At 41.6% G+C, this 18,777-nt stretch overlaps 1 protein-coding gene across 1 annotated transcript in view; it reads right to left on the minus strand.

The window, feature by feature from the left end:
• Positions 1-6,749: 6,749 nt before the first annotated feature.
• The window catches only part of PATL1 (PAT1 homolog 1, processing body mRNA decay factor), a gene marked incomplete at its 5' end in the record, with an annotated part of 36,061 nt that continues 24,033 nt past the window's right edge, over positions 6,750-18,777 (minus strand). The window contains 10 exon segments of the mRNA XM_082844072.1: positions 6,750-6,880; positions 7,201-7,350; positions 7,446-7,537; positions 9,647-9,802; positions 13,608-13,767; positions 15,416-15,564; positions 16,602-16,661; positions 17,106-17,203; positions 17,674-17,797; positions 18,307-18,487. Coding sequence (XP_082700198.1) covers positions 6,859-6,880; positions 7,201-7,350; positions 7,446-7,537; positions 9,647-9,802; positions 13,608-13,767; positions 15,416-15,564; positions 16,602-16,661; positions 17,106-17,203; positions 17,674-17,797; positions 18,307-18,487 — 1,192 coding nt within the window. The 3' untranslated portion in view covers positions 6,750-6,858.

Raw genomic sequence — 18,777 nt, forward strand, 5'->3', positions numbered from 1 at the left:
TGTGAGGCCTTCTCATAAGTGGCCCCTTCTTTTGCCGATTTCCTTTTCCATACAACAAAGTGATTTTTATTTTTTATTTATTTAATATTTATTTTATTTTTCGCCGTGCAGCGCGACTTGCGGGATCTTAGCTCCTCGACCAGGGATTGAACCCCGAGTCCTAATCACTGGACAGCCAGGGAATTTCCAGCAAAGTGATTTTTAAAAAATTGAAGTATAGTTGATTTACAATGTTGTGTTAGTTTCAGGTGAAGAGCAAAGCGATTCAGTTATACATCTATCTATCTATCTAATCGTTCTCAGGTTATTTCCCTTATAATTACAAGATACTGAATATAGTTCCCTGTGCTATACTGTAGGTCCTTGTTTATCTATTTTATACAGTAGTGTGTATCTGTTAATCCCAAACTCCTAATTTATACCCCCCAGCTAGCAAAGTGACTTTTAAAAGCATAAATCAGATGTTTTGTACTTTTTCCTTAAGAACTCCGCAAAGGCTTCCCATTGCAATGTGAATAAATCCCTTCAAGGTAGCGTGGCCACTCTACCAGCTCCCTTCACTCTAGCGACATTAACCCGCCGTGGTCCCATGAACTCCTCACCCATTCTCATCTCAGGGAGAGGCCATCTCCTGCATTTTACTTGGGATGCTCTTCTGAGACCTTCGCATGGCCGTCCTCTTCTCATTATTCATGTACCTGCTTAAATATCATATGCCCATCAAGGCCTTTCCTGGCCTCTCTGTCTAAAGTACAAATCCCATCACTCTTCATTCCTTTACCCTCGTTTGTTCTCTTCTTAGCACTTATCACCAACTATCCTCCCAGGGCAGAGCCTTTGTTTTTGTCACCACTGTACCTGGAGTAACGCTGGACATTCACAAACGTCTGATTTACCTTATCGAATTGTTCCTGACCTAGGGGTTGTTGTGATAAAATGAGTGACAGTGTAGTGTGGAATGGGCCTTGCACACACAGATTAACTTATTACATTAAGGTCTGTCCTCTGAATAACCCCTTTAAGCTGTTTCTTCACAGCCCAACTATTTCATGAACATTTGTTGGATGCCTGCTAGGTGTTGCCCTTGTGCTGGGAATTGGGGCACAGCTGTGAACAAGACAGTTGCTGCATTTGTGGAGTTCACATATTAACGCAGTGAACTAATGAGTGAGCCAACCACCTGTGACCGAATATATCTAATATAAAAAATGCATTTCAAAATATTGGGATGAAGTGGTGTGGAAGGAAATCTCTTCTTAAATCTCCTGTTCAAGATGCTTAAACCAAAAGGATCATACAGATGCCTGACAGCTGCCTTTCTGTAATTCAGGTCCTTATATATTGCAATTGGCTCCAATAGTTAAAACCTGAATTACCCTTTTTGGACATTACTGAGAGGGAATTATTTAATCTGTCTACTGAAAATGAAGGCATTAAAACCCAATCAAAAGGGTTTGCAGATGTGTCCTTAAATGCTTGTAGCTTCTCAGGTGGCTCTTACATGAAACTTGAGTCCAGGAACAGGAGCCTTCTTGTAGCCAGGACGCTAGATGTGGACCTTGAAACTTTACGGGTAAAATCCTAGTGTTAGCCCTTACCAGCTGGATGGTCTTGCTGATCTCGTTTTGGTACTGTACAGTTACAGTTGCCCATTCTATTTCAAAAAGTTATAGAGAAGATCTGAACTAGTAAATGAATGTTAGTGTTCTTTTTACACTATAAAAAAACCCTACAGAAATGTAAGGCGATATTGTGGGTTTACCTTTGTTCACTGTTGGATGAACAATAATGACTGGCAAAAAATATTTGGAGATTGAATCTATTAATAGGGGAGCAGTTGAATAAATTATGGCACGCAGTGGAACACCATACAACCATTAAAACAAACATGATACCTCTCTATATACTAACACAGAAAGATATCCACAATGTACTCAGAAAAAAGTAAAAATATCTACCATTCTATCTATGTATGCAATTGCATAGAAAAATCAGTTAGAGGACGATATGCCAAACTGTTAGCCATGGTTTTTCCGGGGTGGTGGTGGTGGTGGAATTCTTTTTAGATTGGTAAAATCTAAGCAACTTAGGAGAGATTCTATTCGCAACTGGCAAAGTGCACACATCACTGATTACCTAGCCCCCTTCTAGATGTTTCCCAGCTCTCAGGTCTGATTTAGGTTAATACTGCCTTGGAGAATGAACTCGCCGCAACTGGGGAGCTTAGAGAGTCACGCTGAATAATAAATGACAAGCTCCTTGGAACAGCCTTATGTGCAACATTCACAAAATAAAAGGCAAAGCAGAGGCTGTTATGAGACCCGCAATCTATTCACAACTGTGCCTCTGCTTCAAGAAGGTAAATGGTGATTTTAAGACACGGATTCCTCAGATTAAAGACTTGTTGCCTAAAAACCCATATATAAATTTCTTAAGGATCACAGTATCAATATATTTAAATATAGCTGCGTGAAGGAAAGTATAAGACACCTTCCAATCTCCCACTTGGACTTTTCACACAATGGACATTACTGCTCTCCAAAAGCAGATGGTGGAGGGCATCCAGTGACCTCTATCAAATTCAGAAGATCGTCTTGGCCTTCCTGACGACTGACAGGGCAGGTTTGGTGAAAGCTAGCTGACTGGAACTTAGACCAAAATGGACTTGAGCAGATCTTTCTGGAGATGGAGCTGGGATCCATGCATCTTGATTTAGCAGTCAGGAAAAAATGCAATTTCGTGTACATATGGAAGCTTACTGGGAGATACGGCTTGGATTTATCAAAGTGGTTCTTCGACCCCCTCAACTGGTACATCATTTTATTTTTTCACCATGCTGAATGGGCATGTGGGATCTTAGTTCCCCAATCAGGGATTGAACCCGTGTCCCCTGCAGTGGAAGCACAGAGTCTTAACCACTGGACAGCCAGGTAAGTCCCTAGTATATCATTTTAAATGTTCAATAGTGGAATACCTGACCACATCTCACAGGATAATTGCCTTGCTTTCACATATTTTTCAGCACATTCATCTGCTACAAAGTCAAATGCACTGGCTCTGAAATCAAGCACAACTAGGTCAGACATTTTTGTCCCACTAGAACTTATTTTCTCACCAGAAAGTAGAGGGTTTACTAATTTTAGCTGTTTATAGAGAATAACCCCCTTTTGGTTGTAACAGCAATACATGCTCATTGAAGACAATCTGGACAATGGAAAAGCAGGAACAATCAACTACACACAAAATCCTCCACAACCCTTCCCCTTAAAGGCATCCACTGCTCTCTGATCACCCTTGATTGCATTCCTTTCCCATTTTTTTCCCCACACAGATTAAGTCACATACACATATAAAAACTATTTATACTTAACATTATATTAAGTATTTTCCCATGTAACTAAGCTCTTCAAAGACAGTATTTCCTCTAAGAATATAAGCAATGCATTTTCTCTATAGAAGACTCGGAAAATACTGAAAGCAAAAGAAAGTTCCACATAATCCCGCCATCTACAGATGGACACCTTCAGGGGCAACTGCAGGGGCATATCCTCCCAATTTTTTTCTCATCATATATACATTTTCTTAAAAAAAGAATTGGATTCAAAGCATATATACTTTCTGCTTTTCCCCCATACTAGATCATAAACACTTTCCATGGTTAAATATTCTAATTGTCCATGACACAGATTATCACTTACTTAGCCATTATTGTGATCTTGGGCATTTAGGCTATTTCAATTTTTCTGTTATGAATAATGCTGTGATAAGTTTGAAATAATTAACATGAATTTACCATAAAGAATGACCAACTTTTTTCCACCTCTTTTGAGGAGATATGAATGAGAGCTAAGGAAATACTAACCATGAGGGCAGCTTAAGGCCAAACTGGGCTAACGTGAAGTTTCTTTAAAAAGTCTCATATGCCGGGACTTCCCTGGTGGCACAGTGGTTAAGAATCCACCTGCCAATGCAGGGGACATGGGTTTGATCCCTGGTCCAGGAAGATCTCACATGCCGCGGAGCAACTAAGCCCATGCACCACAACTACTGAGCCTGCGCTCTAGAGCCCGTGAGCCACAATTCCTGAAGCCTGTGAGCCTAGAGCCCGTGCTCAGCAACAAGAGAAGCCACTGCAACGAAGAGTAGCCCCCGCTCGCTGCAACTAGAGAAAGCCTGCACATGCCAACAAAGACCCAACGCAGCCAAAATTTTTTTTAAAATGTCTCATATGTCTAGAGATGAAGATGAACTGCAGTCCATCTATTGAAATTTATAATTCTGCTTTGTAGTTAAAAGTTGGAGAGGAGGGACTTCCCTGGTGGCACAGTGGTTAGGTTCTACCTGCCAATGCAGGGGACGCGGGTTCGAGCCCTGGTCCAGGAAGATCCCACGTGCCATGGAGCAACTAAGCCTGTGTGCTGCAATTGCTGAGCCTGTGCTCTAGAGCCAGCGAGCCATAACTACTGAAGCCCGCGTGCCTAGAGCCCATGCTCCGCAACAAAGAGAAGCCACCACAATGAGAAGCCTGTGCACTGCAATGAAGAGTAGCCTCTGCTCACCACAATTAGAGAAAAGCCCGCACACAGCAATGAAGACCCAACGCAGCCAAAAACAAACAAACAAACAAATTTATATAAAAGAAAAAGTTGCAGGCAAATGACAATGGTCGAACGCAGCCTAGGTTTTTTTAAAAGGCTTTTTGTTTTTTTAATAAATTTATTTATTTATTTTTGGCTGCATTGGGTCTTCGTTGCTGTGCACGGGATTCTCGCTGCAGTGGCTTCCCTTGTTGTGGAACACGGGCTCTAGGGTGCACGGACTTCAGTAGTTGCAGCACGTCGGCTCAGCAGTTGTGGCCCCTGGGCTGTAGAGCACAGGCTCAGTAGCTGTGGTGCATGGGCTTAGTTGCTCCACGGCATGTGGGATCTTCCCAGACCAGGGCTCGAACCCATGTCCCCTGCACTGGCAGGCGGACTCTCAACCACTGAGCCACCAGGGAAGTCCTGAAAGCACGCTAGGTTTTTAAAGGAAAGTTATCACGTAAACATAAGATCTTTATGTGTTGTCTCCCTTATGACAAAATAAAAAAGATAAAAAATTAGGTAATAATATCCTTACCCATCCACAACACCAAGAGGTCTATCTAAATATGCTAGAAACACATTAAAAAGCTCAGAAGTAATAAATAGAAATGGAGGCACATTTTTTTTTCAAGTATACAATTTATTTTTATTTACAATACCCTATAAAAATGTAAATTTAGAAACTTTAATTTTTATTAATTAAAACCAAACAAAAAAGATAAAGCACAGAAAAGAAGAAATAATAATCAAGCCTTCACTTGATCGGTTGTGAAGGGAAGGTAGGAAAGGCGCCTAGTGGAAAATGATGGCAGAGGGCAAGCTAGGGAATGTCATGGGGAACAGCTGGTGGAACCTAGGGCCACTGAATGGGAAGAAATGGAGGTGGAGAACAAGGAGAGCTGGATATAACTGAGGACCTTACTGTTGTGCATTTATGTGCAAAATGTTAAATCTCATTAAATATCATAACCTGTCCCCCACTACATTCGAAAAGGCTAGAACAGCAAAATGTGCATCAGGACAGTCATGTGAAATTAATTCAGATTTAATTTTCTTGAGGGCTATAATCACCAGGGATCAAAACCCCTTATCCTGGTTGACCGCTGAATGGGGGAGGGATAAGTGACTAGGGTCACAGCAGGCTTGTCCCTGCTCGCATTCAGACCCAGGCCCCTGGCTGCCTGGGAATGGGACCTGGGTGAGATGAAGCAGTGAGGACGGCAGCTCTGCCCACAGTGTGGAGGAAACTGAAGAGCAGCACAGGCCGGACTTAGCTTCCATGGTTAGGTGTGGAGGTTTCTCCCCATGGCACCAAATAAAAACAGAAAAGAGAGAAGTGAAAGCATGGCTTACTGAAGTAGTCTCAGGAAGACAGACTGAGTGTGCAAAAGCTGCACTGTGGAAGCGGGCTCCAGGTTACGGTCATCTTGGGCAACCTTCCATGCACTCGAGGGGACAGGCTCAAGTACACTGCAGCTGTAGCAGGAAAAAGGCTTAACCGTGTGCTGTTTTCACTGAGGTGGACAGAACCAAAGGAAATACAAGTGGGGAGGAGATAAAGAACTTCTCAGCCTAGAGCTGGGCAGCAGCCAATTAAGAGTTCTGGTTTTATTAAACGTGCTCCATACCCTATATTTATATGAAAACAAGTAGAACCCACCAAATTCATTACAAGAGGGACGAGAATCAGATTAAAAATACATCAACTGGTTTGTGGTTAAAGAAGGGTTGTGTCACCTAAATATTTCTCAATCTAAAATTCATTCTTTAAGCATCCTTTGGAGACCACATAAGTGTGTGTATGGGGGGGGGTGTGCGCGCATATATATAGACTTCTACTTAACTGGCTCTCCTACAGTCATATTAATATGGGGCAATGAAAAAAGACTTCAGTAGGATGAGGGAAGGAATCCTTTGGCAAGCTACAATCTACTCTGAACTGGAGTAGTGGCGGTGGGATAAAGGGAGAGATTGTATGTGTGTTTCTAGGGCAAAGAAAATGCAAAATTGAGAAGAATTGGGTAAAAGTAGGACATGCAGAACTGTAACACAGACGGTAAGAAGAGGCCAGCAGAGGCATCGCCCAGCCACATTTCACAGGCCAGTGGGGAGACACCTGGCGTTCGGAGCCAACCCCTGCGAACAGGAACCGGGCCCACAAGACGCTCTGGGGAATAAGCTACCTTCCCTCCCTCATTAAAAACAACACTCCATTGGTGGTGGCAGCAGTGCAGGTGGCAGCCAAAAGGAGGTACAGGACACATGTGGAGATCTTTTATCGTATCCCCTGAACTAGCCTACGGTACAAAGAAAGAGAGAGAGGAAACCTGTATAAATGAGTTAAAACAGAAGTCAGTCATTTGTATCAGAGTTACATCCTTGTATGAACTCTCATAACAAAACACCTAAGATATTTGTGCCCTTCGCATTTATTTAACAATGAGGGTTCTGTTGCATCCAATACAGTCTTTTATATCTCGCAGATACTCATGTATTTGATAGAAATCTTTAATCTCTTCCACCAAATGCAGTTTTATGCCCCCGCCCCAGCCTCCTCAACATAACTTCTAAAGTGCCAACTTCAGTGAGATGTGGAACTCTCTTGTTTCCAACTTACTGCAGTTTTGTCTCCAGCAAGTTCAGTTTCTGTCGGTCAACGTAACGAGAAAACAGGGATACTAGATTTGTGGGTATAGAGACTGGCTTGGCCAGGGTTGCCTGGGGAATCCGCAGAAGTTCTCGGGTTGCCACGAACATCACCTCCGTCCTGAAAGGGAAAATCAAAAATAACAATATAAAAAAAGAATGAAAAGATTACCTAAAAGAACTTAAAATAAGAGAAGAAACACAGTCTAGACTGACCACTGGTTGCTCTGCGTTGATTCTGAAGTGGGGTCTGAGCCCTGCAGGTCTTCCCCCCGGCTCAGCACGAGGAGGAGCAGTGACAGGCCGAACTGCGAGAGGAGACAGAGGGCGTCACGCGGCGCTGCACCCAGTCCTCCCGGACCGCTGCTGCGCAGACCGCAGCGCTAGATGGGCAACGGCGCTGGATCAAAAGAACCCCACTGCTGTGCTGCTCTGTGGAATCGGGCCGAGCCGAGAGGCCGTGTCCTTCTCCTGGCACAGCAGCAACAAGCTCCCCTAAAGGAAGCAGGAGTCCCCAGTGTCCAGCAGTCCTCCACACCCCACCCCACCCCGACGGGACAGCCCTCCACACCCCACCCCACCCCACCCCGATGGGACAAGACAACTTCTCCTTGCCACGGGCAATGCGGGATTTAGTCCTCCACACCCCACCCCGCCCCGACGGGACAAGACAACTTCTCCTTGCCACCGGCAATGCGGGATTTAGTCCTCCACACCCCACCCCACCCCGACAGGACAGTCCTCCACACCCCACCCCACCCCGACAGGGCAAGACAACTTCTCCTTGCCCAGTGCCCAGCAGTCCTCCACACCCCACCCCACCCCGACAGGGCAAGACAACTTCTCCTTGCCATGGGCAATGTGGGATTTAGCTTTTCTCCTGTTCACTAGAACAGAAATGGATTAAAAAGGGGAGTTAAATGAAGACAAATTTTGATACAGAAAATTAAAGTGCATAGAATAAAAGACATTAAATAGAATTTGAATTAAGAAAAATGGTGTTAAGACCTGTGAGAAAACATACAAAGAAAGGTAACTGCGATGATCAGGGAATGAAGAGAAAATTTCCTTAAAAAAGGACACACATATCTGGAAATATAAAGGCTTAGAGAGGATGTCCAAGTCCTAGGTTAAATGTATGAATCACAGCTATAATGGACCATAAAGAGAAGCTGGGGATATTTTGGGATTCCATCCCCTCCTTTCTGAGTTCACCTCATACAGGATAACCTTGCCTTTCCAAAAAAGCTCCCTTCATGTCATTGTCGGAAAAACAACGGGTTACATAACCTTGTCTGACTTCATGCTTTTCTACTGTCTTTATCAAAATTAAAGCTAAGAGACCAAATAACATGGAAGGCACACAACTGATTACCCCAGAACCCCTGTCTTATGTCCCCTGAGGCACCATCACCCTCTCAGCCTCTGAGGTACTCGCGGCCCTTCCGAGCCATGCTTGGCAGGTTTTCAGGTATAAGAAGAAAGAGGCCTTGGGTCTGCTTTTCCCTCTACTGTAACAGACGGCCCTTAGTGAGTGCTCACTGTGTACCAGGCACTATACTGAACCGTTCACGGCTGCTTTCTCATCTAAGAAACAGGACAACTCTGACACTGACCTCATCACCTCCACATTACAGATCAGGAAAGTGTGGCTCAGCAAAGTGAAATAATGTGTTCAGGGTCCCAGAGCTAGGATGTGGCAGAGAAGGAGTGGAAACCTGCTCTGTCTCAAAGCTCATGTTCTTCTTCTGTATCCTGCTTCCCCTAGGAGTCTCTGGGTCTTTAACCTGATATAGATGAAATATGAAATAGTCTCTTATGACAGAGACTGTTAATTATCTACCTAATACTGTATGCTTTCCTTCTCCTATTAGATCTGATTTTATTTGTGGTGACAATGGCGTGAACTAAAAGACGTTCTCCAGCCTTCCCTGCAGTTTAGGCATGGCATGTGACTAAGATCTGGCCATTGAGATTAAGTAGAAGTTGGTGGTTAGAGCTCCTGGAAAAGGTCCAAATAAGGAGGACAGACAGCTACTCCACACCTCTTGGCTTTCTAAACACACCTCTCTTCTTGGTGCAAGGTGGAACCTTAAATTCCACAACCATCGTGGACCATTAGAGGTCACAAGCATGGCAGCCACTGCTAAGGATGGCAAAGAAGGGAAACTGAAGGAGCCTGTACCCCTGACACCATGCAGTCACCATACCAGATTTATTCCACATAGATACAGAATGTTCTATTTTGTTGAAACCACTGTTATTTCTAGTTTTTATCACTATAAGCTTAATGTAAAAGGCTGAAGAAAGCCTTTTTTTTTTTTTTTTTTTACAATTGCCACAGCAGTCATTATTTTTACTCATAACTCAAATTTAAATGCCTCTCGAAGTTCAGGGACATAAAAGGGCAAGGCCACCTTGTTCTGGAGCACAGCAGTGAGGTGAGGATTGGAGGGTGCTGGTGCAGCTGCACTCTGAGGTAGGTTCATTAGCTGTTGCAGAAGGCTGGTGACAGTCACTGATGGAAGATGATAGAGGAGAAGAGAGAAGGGACTCAATAAGCATGGCAGCACCTACCAAAAAAAAAAAAAAAAGGCATCACATCTCGGCAACTGTTACTTCAGTCACACCCCATCAGTGGGCACGGATGGAAGGATGCTCAGTTGTATATTCAACTTCCCGAGGCAAGATTTAACCAGAAAGGGCTGACAAGCCTAGCAGGTACTACCAGCATCTTAACAGCGGATTCTATGGTAGCTACTGAGAACTTTTTCAACTCAACTTGTAAAGGAAACAGCATTACTTGTGTGAACCAAGGGTGTAAACATCCCTTCTCAAATCCATAGCAAGATTCACGACAAAACATCAGTATTCCCTCCACAAATATTTAGATGCTTTGCGTGTGAGGTAAAAACAAATAGTAAACAGGACAGACCCTCAGGGGTCTAAGGCATAGAGGAGAAGCCATGAGTAAACTGGCAACTTTAATGTATTGTGAGAGGGACTCTAACACAGGTAAAATTCTCAGTGCTACAGAGTTATCGAGAAGTATTTTCAGAGTTAACTGTACCTTGTTTTATCTTTTTATAAAAGCTGAATGAGGAAATGATTATCAATTTTTATAGATTATTAGAGAAGCTAAGTGATCAGAAACTCAAGTGTTCGGTTACAAAGCTAGGAGCTAGAACCAGACTCCAAGGCTGCTGGATTCCAGCCTGCTGGTCCACTCATTCCGTTTTGCCTTAAGGCCCGGACTGGGAAGTTAAAATACAGAGCTACTGGTATAACTAGGTTATGACACTTGAAAGGAAACTGAGGGTGCTTCCAGCACTCAATGCCCATGGCATAAAAAGTGGTGGCTGGTTCTACTTTAAACAGCATCCAAGGATGCAGAAAACTCCTTTTCATGATCTACTACTCTAAGTAAACAGAGCTTTAAAAATGAAACCGTTCTGAAACATACACAAAAGTACAAAGACCAGTACAGTGAAGTCCACATACCCATAACCTAACTTCAACAACAATTCAATCAACAACAGGTTGCCAACCTTATTAAATCTATGTGCTTCCCATATAAGATCATTCCATCCATAAATACTTCAATTGGCATCGCTAACAAAATCTCTCACAATATTATCACACCTAACAAAGTTTAATTCCTTAATTATCATCCAATATTTATTCCAAATTCAGTCTGTCCAACTGTCTCAAAAATGTCTTTTAACAGCTGATTTATTCTTTTTTTCTTTTTTTTAAAATGCCACCAGTTAATATAGTCCAACACAGCAAAGGCTTTGGCCAATATGGTACACGCCCATCTAGCTTGATGCACATTCAGTCTAGGACCAGCAATGTGAATTATTATTTTTATTTTTAAAATATTTATCTATTTGGTTGCGCTGGGTCTTAGTTACAGCATGCGGGATGGTTAGCTGCGGCATGCGAACTCTTAGTTGCAGCATGTGGGACCTAGTTCCCTGACCAGAGATCGAACCCAGGCTCCCTGCATTGGGAGAGTGGAGTCTTAACCACTGGACCATCAGGGAAGTCCCAGTAGCTGATTTATTTTAATCATGATTCAAATAAATCCACACATTGCATTCGGCTGGTAAGGCTTTTAAAATCTGTTAATAGCTCCTTTGTCACTGTCCATCTCCTTTTCTCATGCCATTTATTTGTTGAAGAAACTGGGTCATTTGTCCCATAGTTTGGATCTGGCTAATTGCACCCCTGTGGTGTCACTTAACAGGTTTCACCATCCTCTCTTTTTTCCCATAAAAACTGATAATTAGAGGTTCGATTCAATTCAAGTTCAATGGAGGGGTCAGGGTGGTGCATGGCAAGAAAACTTCATGGAGAGAGCTGTGTGTTTTCTACTGCATCACATCAAGATGCACATAGTGTCCGGTTGTCCCCCTTAGTGGTGTTAACAGTCAACACTGGGGGACTTCCCTGGTGGCACAGTGGTTGAGAATCCACCTGCCAATGCAGGGGACACGGGTTCGAGTCCTGGTCCAGGAAGATCCCACATGAGGCGGAGCAGCTAAGCCCGTGCGCCACAACTACTGAGGCTGTGCTCTAGCGCCCGCGAGCCACAACTACTGAGCCCACGTGCCACAACTACTGAAGCCCGCGTGCCTAGAGCCCGTGCTTCGCGACAAGAGAAGCCACTGCGATGGGAAGCCCGTGCACCGCAATGAAGAGTAGCCCCCACTCGCTGCAACTAGAGAAAGCCCGCGCGCAGCAACGAAGACCCAACGCAGCCATAAATAAATACATACATACATAAATAAAACCAAAAACAGTCATCAGTGGGTTCAGGTGTCGCCTGCCTGCTCCAACCACCGTAAAGGTCCCCATCCACCTTTTACCTAATGCTTTTGTAGCACCAGTAATGGTTGCTGCCTAGATTGACTGCTTTTCCATTAGGAGCTGTAAAACTGCAATTTTCTAATTTTATCATTTCTTTTGAATTTATTAGCTGATATACCTTCTATAAAGAAGAACTTTTCTATTATCACTCTCTGGTCACCATGACATTTGGTTGTAATGCGGCAGGATAAATGCTTCTTTTCCTTTATTTACCACTTTTCAGAATAATGAGTTGATAGCCTAGCAATCTCTGAAGGTGATTAGTATATTTTTTTCATACCATTATGAACTCATTAAATTAAATATATTTGATTTACTTCAATCCACTCCTATAATTTTTCTTTCTGATGCAAATTATCCCATTTTGGCCAAAAGGAGCCCCCTTCAAAGTGGTCTGTGCATCTTCTACACAGGACCCTAGCAATCTTTTAGCTTCCATGCTTTCTGATACAAGATATTCCAGAATTGTCTCGTACATTTTATGCCTCAGGACCTGGAACACGCTATTACTTCAAAAAAATGGTGTTTAGAGATGTGGCCTATTACTCTTTAACGCATACAGGTAAAAACTTAGCCTCTACACTTAACCAAGTTTTCCTCACTGGCAGATAAGCTCTACCAAAGCAGGCATCTTTGGATTCCTAACTCTCAGCACCTAGAACTAGGTGCTATATTTCTAGGACCTAAATGTGCCTGGTCCATAGAAGATTCAATAAATATTTGCTGAATGAAGAAATTCTTTCAATCCTATTATCATTTCAGAAGGAATAATTTTCACATCTTTCAGGTTCACGCTCATAAATTCTACTATTCTGAATCTCACATTGAGTAATACTAGCCCTTTGTGCTAACCTTATCAATGCCTTGTTTTGAAATTCTAAGACTATTTTAAATTGTGCTAATCTTGCAGAGAGCAATTCTTACCAAGAGTTAACTTATCAACTTGATAATCATGTTTCAAATTCCAGCCCAGTTTAGGTTAGATAAAATTATTTAAAAGCACTGGCCCAATTCCTGTGGGACACCATTCAACTAAGTCTACAGGTCAATGTTAGCTACTAATAACAGCCCAATGAATGATACTTTATATCCAACAAAGTAACCAAGATCATAAGTTGCAAATTTAGTGAGCATCAGATTCAGCTGGGGATGTTGTTATAAACCCAGAAGCCCTGATCGTCTCTCTGTAAATTCTGATTCAGCAAGATTGGCGTAGGGCTGAATTATCTGCTTCCCAAGCAATTCTGATACAGACCACAGCTTTTACAACTACTTCAAGTAAGACAGAATTACTGCTTTCCTCCTGTTTAGGAACATGGTCTGTTGGATAAAAAGTGACATTAAAAATACAGGCCTGGAGTAAAGTTTTTGCCTTAAATAATCATATCACTCTGCCAAAGATAAAAGAGTACAAAAGGGGAAAGGAGACAAAAAGAAACCTGGATTCTAGAAATCTTTTCAACTATGAAGACCCAAAGGAAAGATGTCCCACACATGGCGGATCACCTCATCTTGTGCATCCTTCTTGATAAGGAAAGGGAGGTTCCTGGCTGTTGTCATGAGAATGTCAGCTGCTTGCTCTGTGGAGAGGAAAGGAAGAATACGGGCAACCATTCTCTTCCCTTTTCTGATGCACATGATCTGTACAAAGTGGTCATCACTGGGCCTGCAGGGAAAGAAGAATGCTAACTTAGGCCAGCAAGAATAATGTAAAAAATCCCTTTTTTTCCTCTTACATGTTACTGAGTGAATACACTGCATTTATTTTCACTCTACAATTATCTGTACTACAAAATAGAATTACTTCTCCAACTCTCAACCAAATAATAAAAAGTAATTCTTCGGGGCTTCCCTGATGGCGCAGTGGTTAAGAAGCCGCCTGACAATGCAGGGGACATGGGCTCGAGCCCTGCTCCGGGAAGACCCCACATGCCACGGAGTAACTGAGCCTGCGCGCCACAACTACTGAAGCCCGCACGCCTAGAGCCCATGCTCTGCAACAAGAGAAGCCACCGCAATGAGAAGCGCGCGCACTGCAACAAAGAGTAGCCCTGCTCGCTGCAACTAGAGAAAGCCCAAGTGCAGCAACGAAGACCCAAATGCAGCCAAGACTAAATAAATAAAGAAGCTACTGTGGAGTTTTGGTATAGTCTCAAAGAATAATAAAAAAAAAAAGTAACTCTTCGTTTCATAAATACTGAAAATCATCATTTCAAAAACTGTTATGTTAAAGAATTGATCAAACTATTTGCATTAATTTTCTTTATTAACTTTTAAGCAACTATACAAATGACATGGGTAAAACAGCAAAATCTGAAAATATATATAAGAAAAAAGGAATAAAATATTCATAATCGCAGAGATATTTTATTAGTGTTATCATTTTGAAGACATTTTTGCTGTCTATTGTATATTTTTATCTTTCATTTAAAAGAAAGGGTCCATGTAATTTATATGGCTTTGTTACTTGACTTTTTTCACTCAACAACTTCTTGTGAACACTTTTCTACGGCAATAAATAATACTTTAACTACATACATTTTAATGGCTGCATAACAGTCAAATCTATGGATAAACCCAAACTTATTCAACCAGTTCCCTGTCAGCCCGACTCCAGAAAAGGTGTGCCGAAAAGAAGGTCCTTTTTTGAAGTTCTGTTTTGCGTGTGTCCTGGCTTAGAAGAATCATCAATTCTCTTGAATGGGCAAAGAGAAAGGGAGTGATTAGGAGACACAGTCCTCTCGCATTCATCAAATAAATATTGTGATTTATAGAACATTTACCATTAGCAAGATTCTGTTCCAGATACTGGGTTGGAGAGAGATGAGAGAGATATAGAGAAGTTATATTAAGGAGCTTAGTCTCCACTGGAAAACCAACTGGTTTCCATAGCAAATAAGTATTGTATGGAAATCCCAAGGAAGTGTAAGTGTTATAATACTTTCCCTCCTAGTAGGAAAGAAAATACATAAAGATCACAACGTTGAACATTAGTAAGCATAAACCAGATGCAATCTGTAAGCTCAACAACACAAGCTAAATAATGCTCCCCACTGTATCTCCAGTGCCCAGCACAGTTCCTAGCAGATACCTGAATAGGTACTTGCTGAAAAAATGAATTCAGGATAAACAGATTTTTTTCCTGGCTGGAAAGAATTATCTTACATGAAGTGGCATTTGAGGCCAAAAGGAAAGACTTTGAGCTTACTGAGATGGTAAGGAAGGATATCCAAAGGGTAGAATGTATAAAGTTCAATGTAGCAGAGGAAGGAGTCTAGGTAGTCTATGTTTTTACCAAAGTACACTACTCTTACCTCTCCTGTCCAGGCAATTTCCCCCTTAAGTTGTCATACATGCTACAAATTTTGTGCTTTCTTTCATCCATCAGGGCAGGTCGTTCTTCTTCCACACTTAGGAGGTAACGCCTTTCATAATCCTCCACATCAAGGAGTAAACTATAGGTCTAAGTGAGAGACAAAGCAGGCCTCAGCAAGCTCAGAGTATTAGATAAACAACTTCACGGTTTAGGAATACCAGATAAAGACAAAAGAGTGAGAGCGCATTGTAATAAGATTGAGAGGGAAAAAGTGCTCTTTTAAACCCAGAAAAACATAGTGCAATAACTTAAAAAATTCTTTGAACATCATTCCCTGTACCTCCTTGACCTCTAATCCAGAAGGCAGACAGTGAAATGATTACACACTTCCCAAATTCTCCAGCAGCGGCAACAGCACTGTAAGATAAACAACGTGTACCACTGCTCCAATAATGCCTTATATTAATAAAAACGGTCACAGCTAATTTTACTACTGGGTGCCAGGCATATTGCTCTACACACTTTGCAAGCACTCATTTACTGAATACCAACTCACCACAGCCCAGTGAGCAACAGACTCTTATAGCTTTCATTTTTAAAGATAAAGAAACTGAGGACAGCATAGAAAGGTTAAATAACTTGCCTCAAGTCACAGCTCTGAGAAATGGAAAAGACATGATTTGTAGACTGTTTCCAGGGTCTGTGCTCCTAACCCCTATGCTCTATGCCTTGCAATATGTATTTATGCTTTAACACTAACTGCTTATATATTACCTGATAGTCCTTAGAATCCAGGACAGTGCCCAGCACCCAGAGAATGTCCAATAAATATATGTGAGCTGACTGAATAGACCTGAATTAATTCATAGGCAGAACAGTGTAATTTTTATTCTCATTTTCTTAGGAAGATGACCTGCCCCAAAACATTCACAGTTGTTAACTGAACAAGCTTGGACAAAAAACCCAGGACTTCCAATTGCAGTGTTCTTTTCAGGAGACCACAGGTGAGGTATACCACATTCCTTTCTAGTGTGCCCTGCACACAATAGGCACTTTACACAAATATATCCATTAATTAAAATCATGGAACACTAACTGATTGTTTACTTTCCCATTGTTGAGTACACATACATTTAATAGTTCCTTATTTGAAACTAACTACAGTAACAAATTCTAAAACTTACCTTCTCAATTATGACAAGGGTTTTTCGTCTTTTGTCCCGAACCTGTTTTTCTTTTGTCTCCTAAAAAAAGACAAGACTCCTCAATGTGAACTCTTTACCCATGTTAAAAATAACTTACTGGCACATAGGTAATTCCATTTGTAACAATACTTTGAGAATACTGACTCTTTGAAAGTTAATACTCTAAAACAAAACTAATGTGGACAAAGGTCATAGAGTTGACTGAATCAACCCACACATAAACTGAATACACAGATAGGCAAGAGGTAGTTGCACAATGCAGTGGAAGATGAAGATATCATAGGAAAATCTTAAAACACAGAGAAAATCATAGTTTTAAAAACTGGAGTCAATAGCTGATGCTGCCTGCAGCCAGACTGACCTAGTTCAAAGGCTCCTGCCACCCCGGTCCCGCCTGGCTGCCTTAGGATTCCAATCCACTGACCCCCAAAGAAGTGGTGATGACCCAGACTTTTTTAAACACACAATTCTACAGACACTTACATCATCCTCACTCCGAGATGTCACAACAGCATCAATCATTTTTCGGGGATTATTCACACTAGAGACAGTAAGCTTTCCCAAAGAGCCCTCAAACTGCACTGCAGGGACAAAAAATTTCCAACAAATAAAAACTCAGAAATGCAGGCAGACAGCTTTCAAAGAAGATCTTTATATTCTCTATTCTTTACACAGAGCCTAACAATTTACTACAAAAATCTATGTATTATCTAAAGCAATCTCTTATCAACATCTATCCTTTCCCATTCTTTTGGTTGTAATAATAAATAAAACTCTGAAGTATTTCCCCCTTATCTATTTTATGGATACTAGAAATTATAACAGGTTTTAAAAAGTCATGGAATCTCAAGTAGAAAAGGATCTAAAAGGCCATCTGTCAAACCATTCACTCCATGCTTGAATAAGGCTGACCTGTGCATTTGTCAAGGACGATGATACTTTACACATCAGTTTCAAACATCTCTATCCAATCATCTTTACAGTTATTTTTATTCTATCCTATCAGCAGCACCACACCTCTCTATTATGGCTGTGGGGATAAGGACCTCACCTGGCTTATAGGCGTGCTCCAGTTTGGCCACCTGAGGGGTAATGAGCTTGGTGCGCTCCTTTTTTGGGCCATCACCTTGCACTTCTTCAGCAGCTGACAGTTTCTCCAGTTTTTCAAAATAATTCTACCACATGAGAGATGATTTCAGTTGCAACAAGCACAGAATATGGTCTCTCTTTATCATGAAATAATTAACTTACACTAGTGGTAACAACACTACTTGTACTCTATAAATATATTGATCTTTAATTTTTGTTAGATTGCTATGAATTTACTTTATCAAAAAATCCCAGCCTTCAAAATAATCATCAATGGAAATATCTTTAAAGTTAGACTGCCAATATTCTTCATTGAAAGAACCAGATTATTGATGCCGGAAAGATTTGAAAATATTGGTCTGAGAGCCTCTGTAGGTAAGAAATAAAAGGCATATATGCAAACCTTTGAGTGAATAGTGGGACAGGTTCTTCAGCTTGAAAAGAGGACAGAATTTGCTTAGTCAATTCTTATCCACTTGAAGACTACCTCAAAAGAAAATTCTATCAATATTTAATTCTACCAATATTTAAATGAGTACCTTCACCAGGGTAAGGGACTAAACTATTATCCTCAAAACTAGCACAGAGTACTTACCTGGTAATAAAAATCATCCAGGTAGGGATCAGTGCTTTGCAGCTGCACCATCTGGATTTTAGAGACCCAATCCTTTTCTCGTTGCAACATGAGATTGGCATATGGATCCTTTCGGAGATGATCCTGATGACTGCTCCGGTGACTTCCTCTATCTCCTGCACCATTGAGATTCCGATGCTGACTGAAAAAGAAATACACGCCACATTCACTCCAAGTGGATACATGAATTATGCCTTGTAACAGCACTGCAGTAAACCAGGCCAATTGAAAAAAAGGTTCCCCTTTGCTTCTGTTAAAAGAGGAGTGAAAAAGAATCGAATCTTAACAGAATTTGAAAGGAAAGAGCTGTGCAATACATAATTAAGGAGATAAAACTAAGATCCAAGTGCCTTACCATAAGCTAAACACTTTCACCTATGGACTTTTGTATAAGCCCCACAATAACCCTATGAGGTAACAAGGTAGATTTAC

This window comes from Leucopleurus acutus (assembly GCF_964270905.1).
Source record: "Leucopleurus acutus genome assembly, chromosome: 8".
In the NCBI taxonomy this organism is placed as follows: Eukaryota; Metazoa; Chordata; class Mammalia; order Artiodactyla; family Delphinidae; genus Leucopleurus; species Leucopleurus acutus.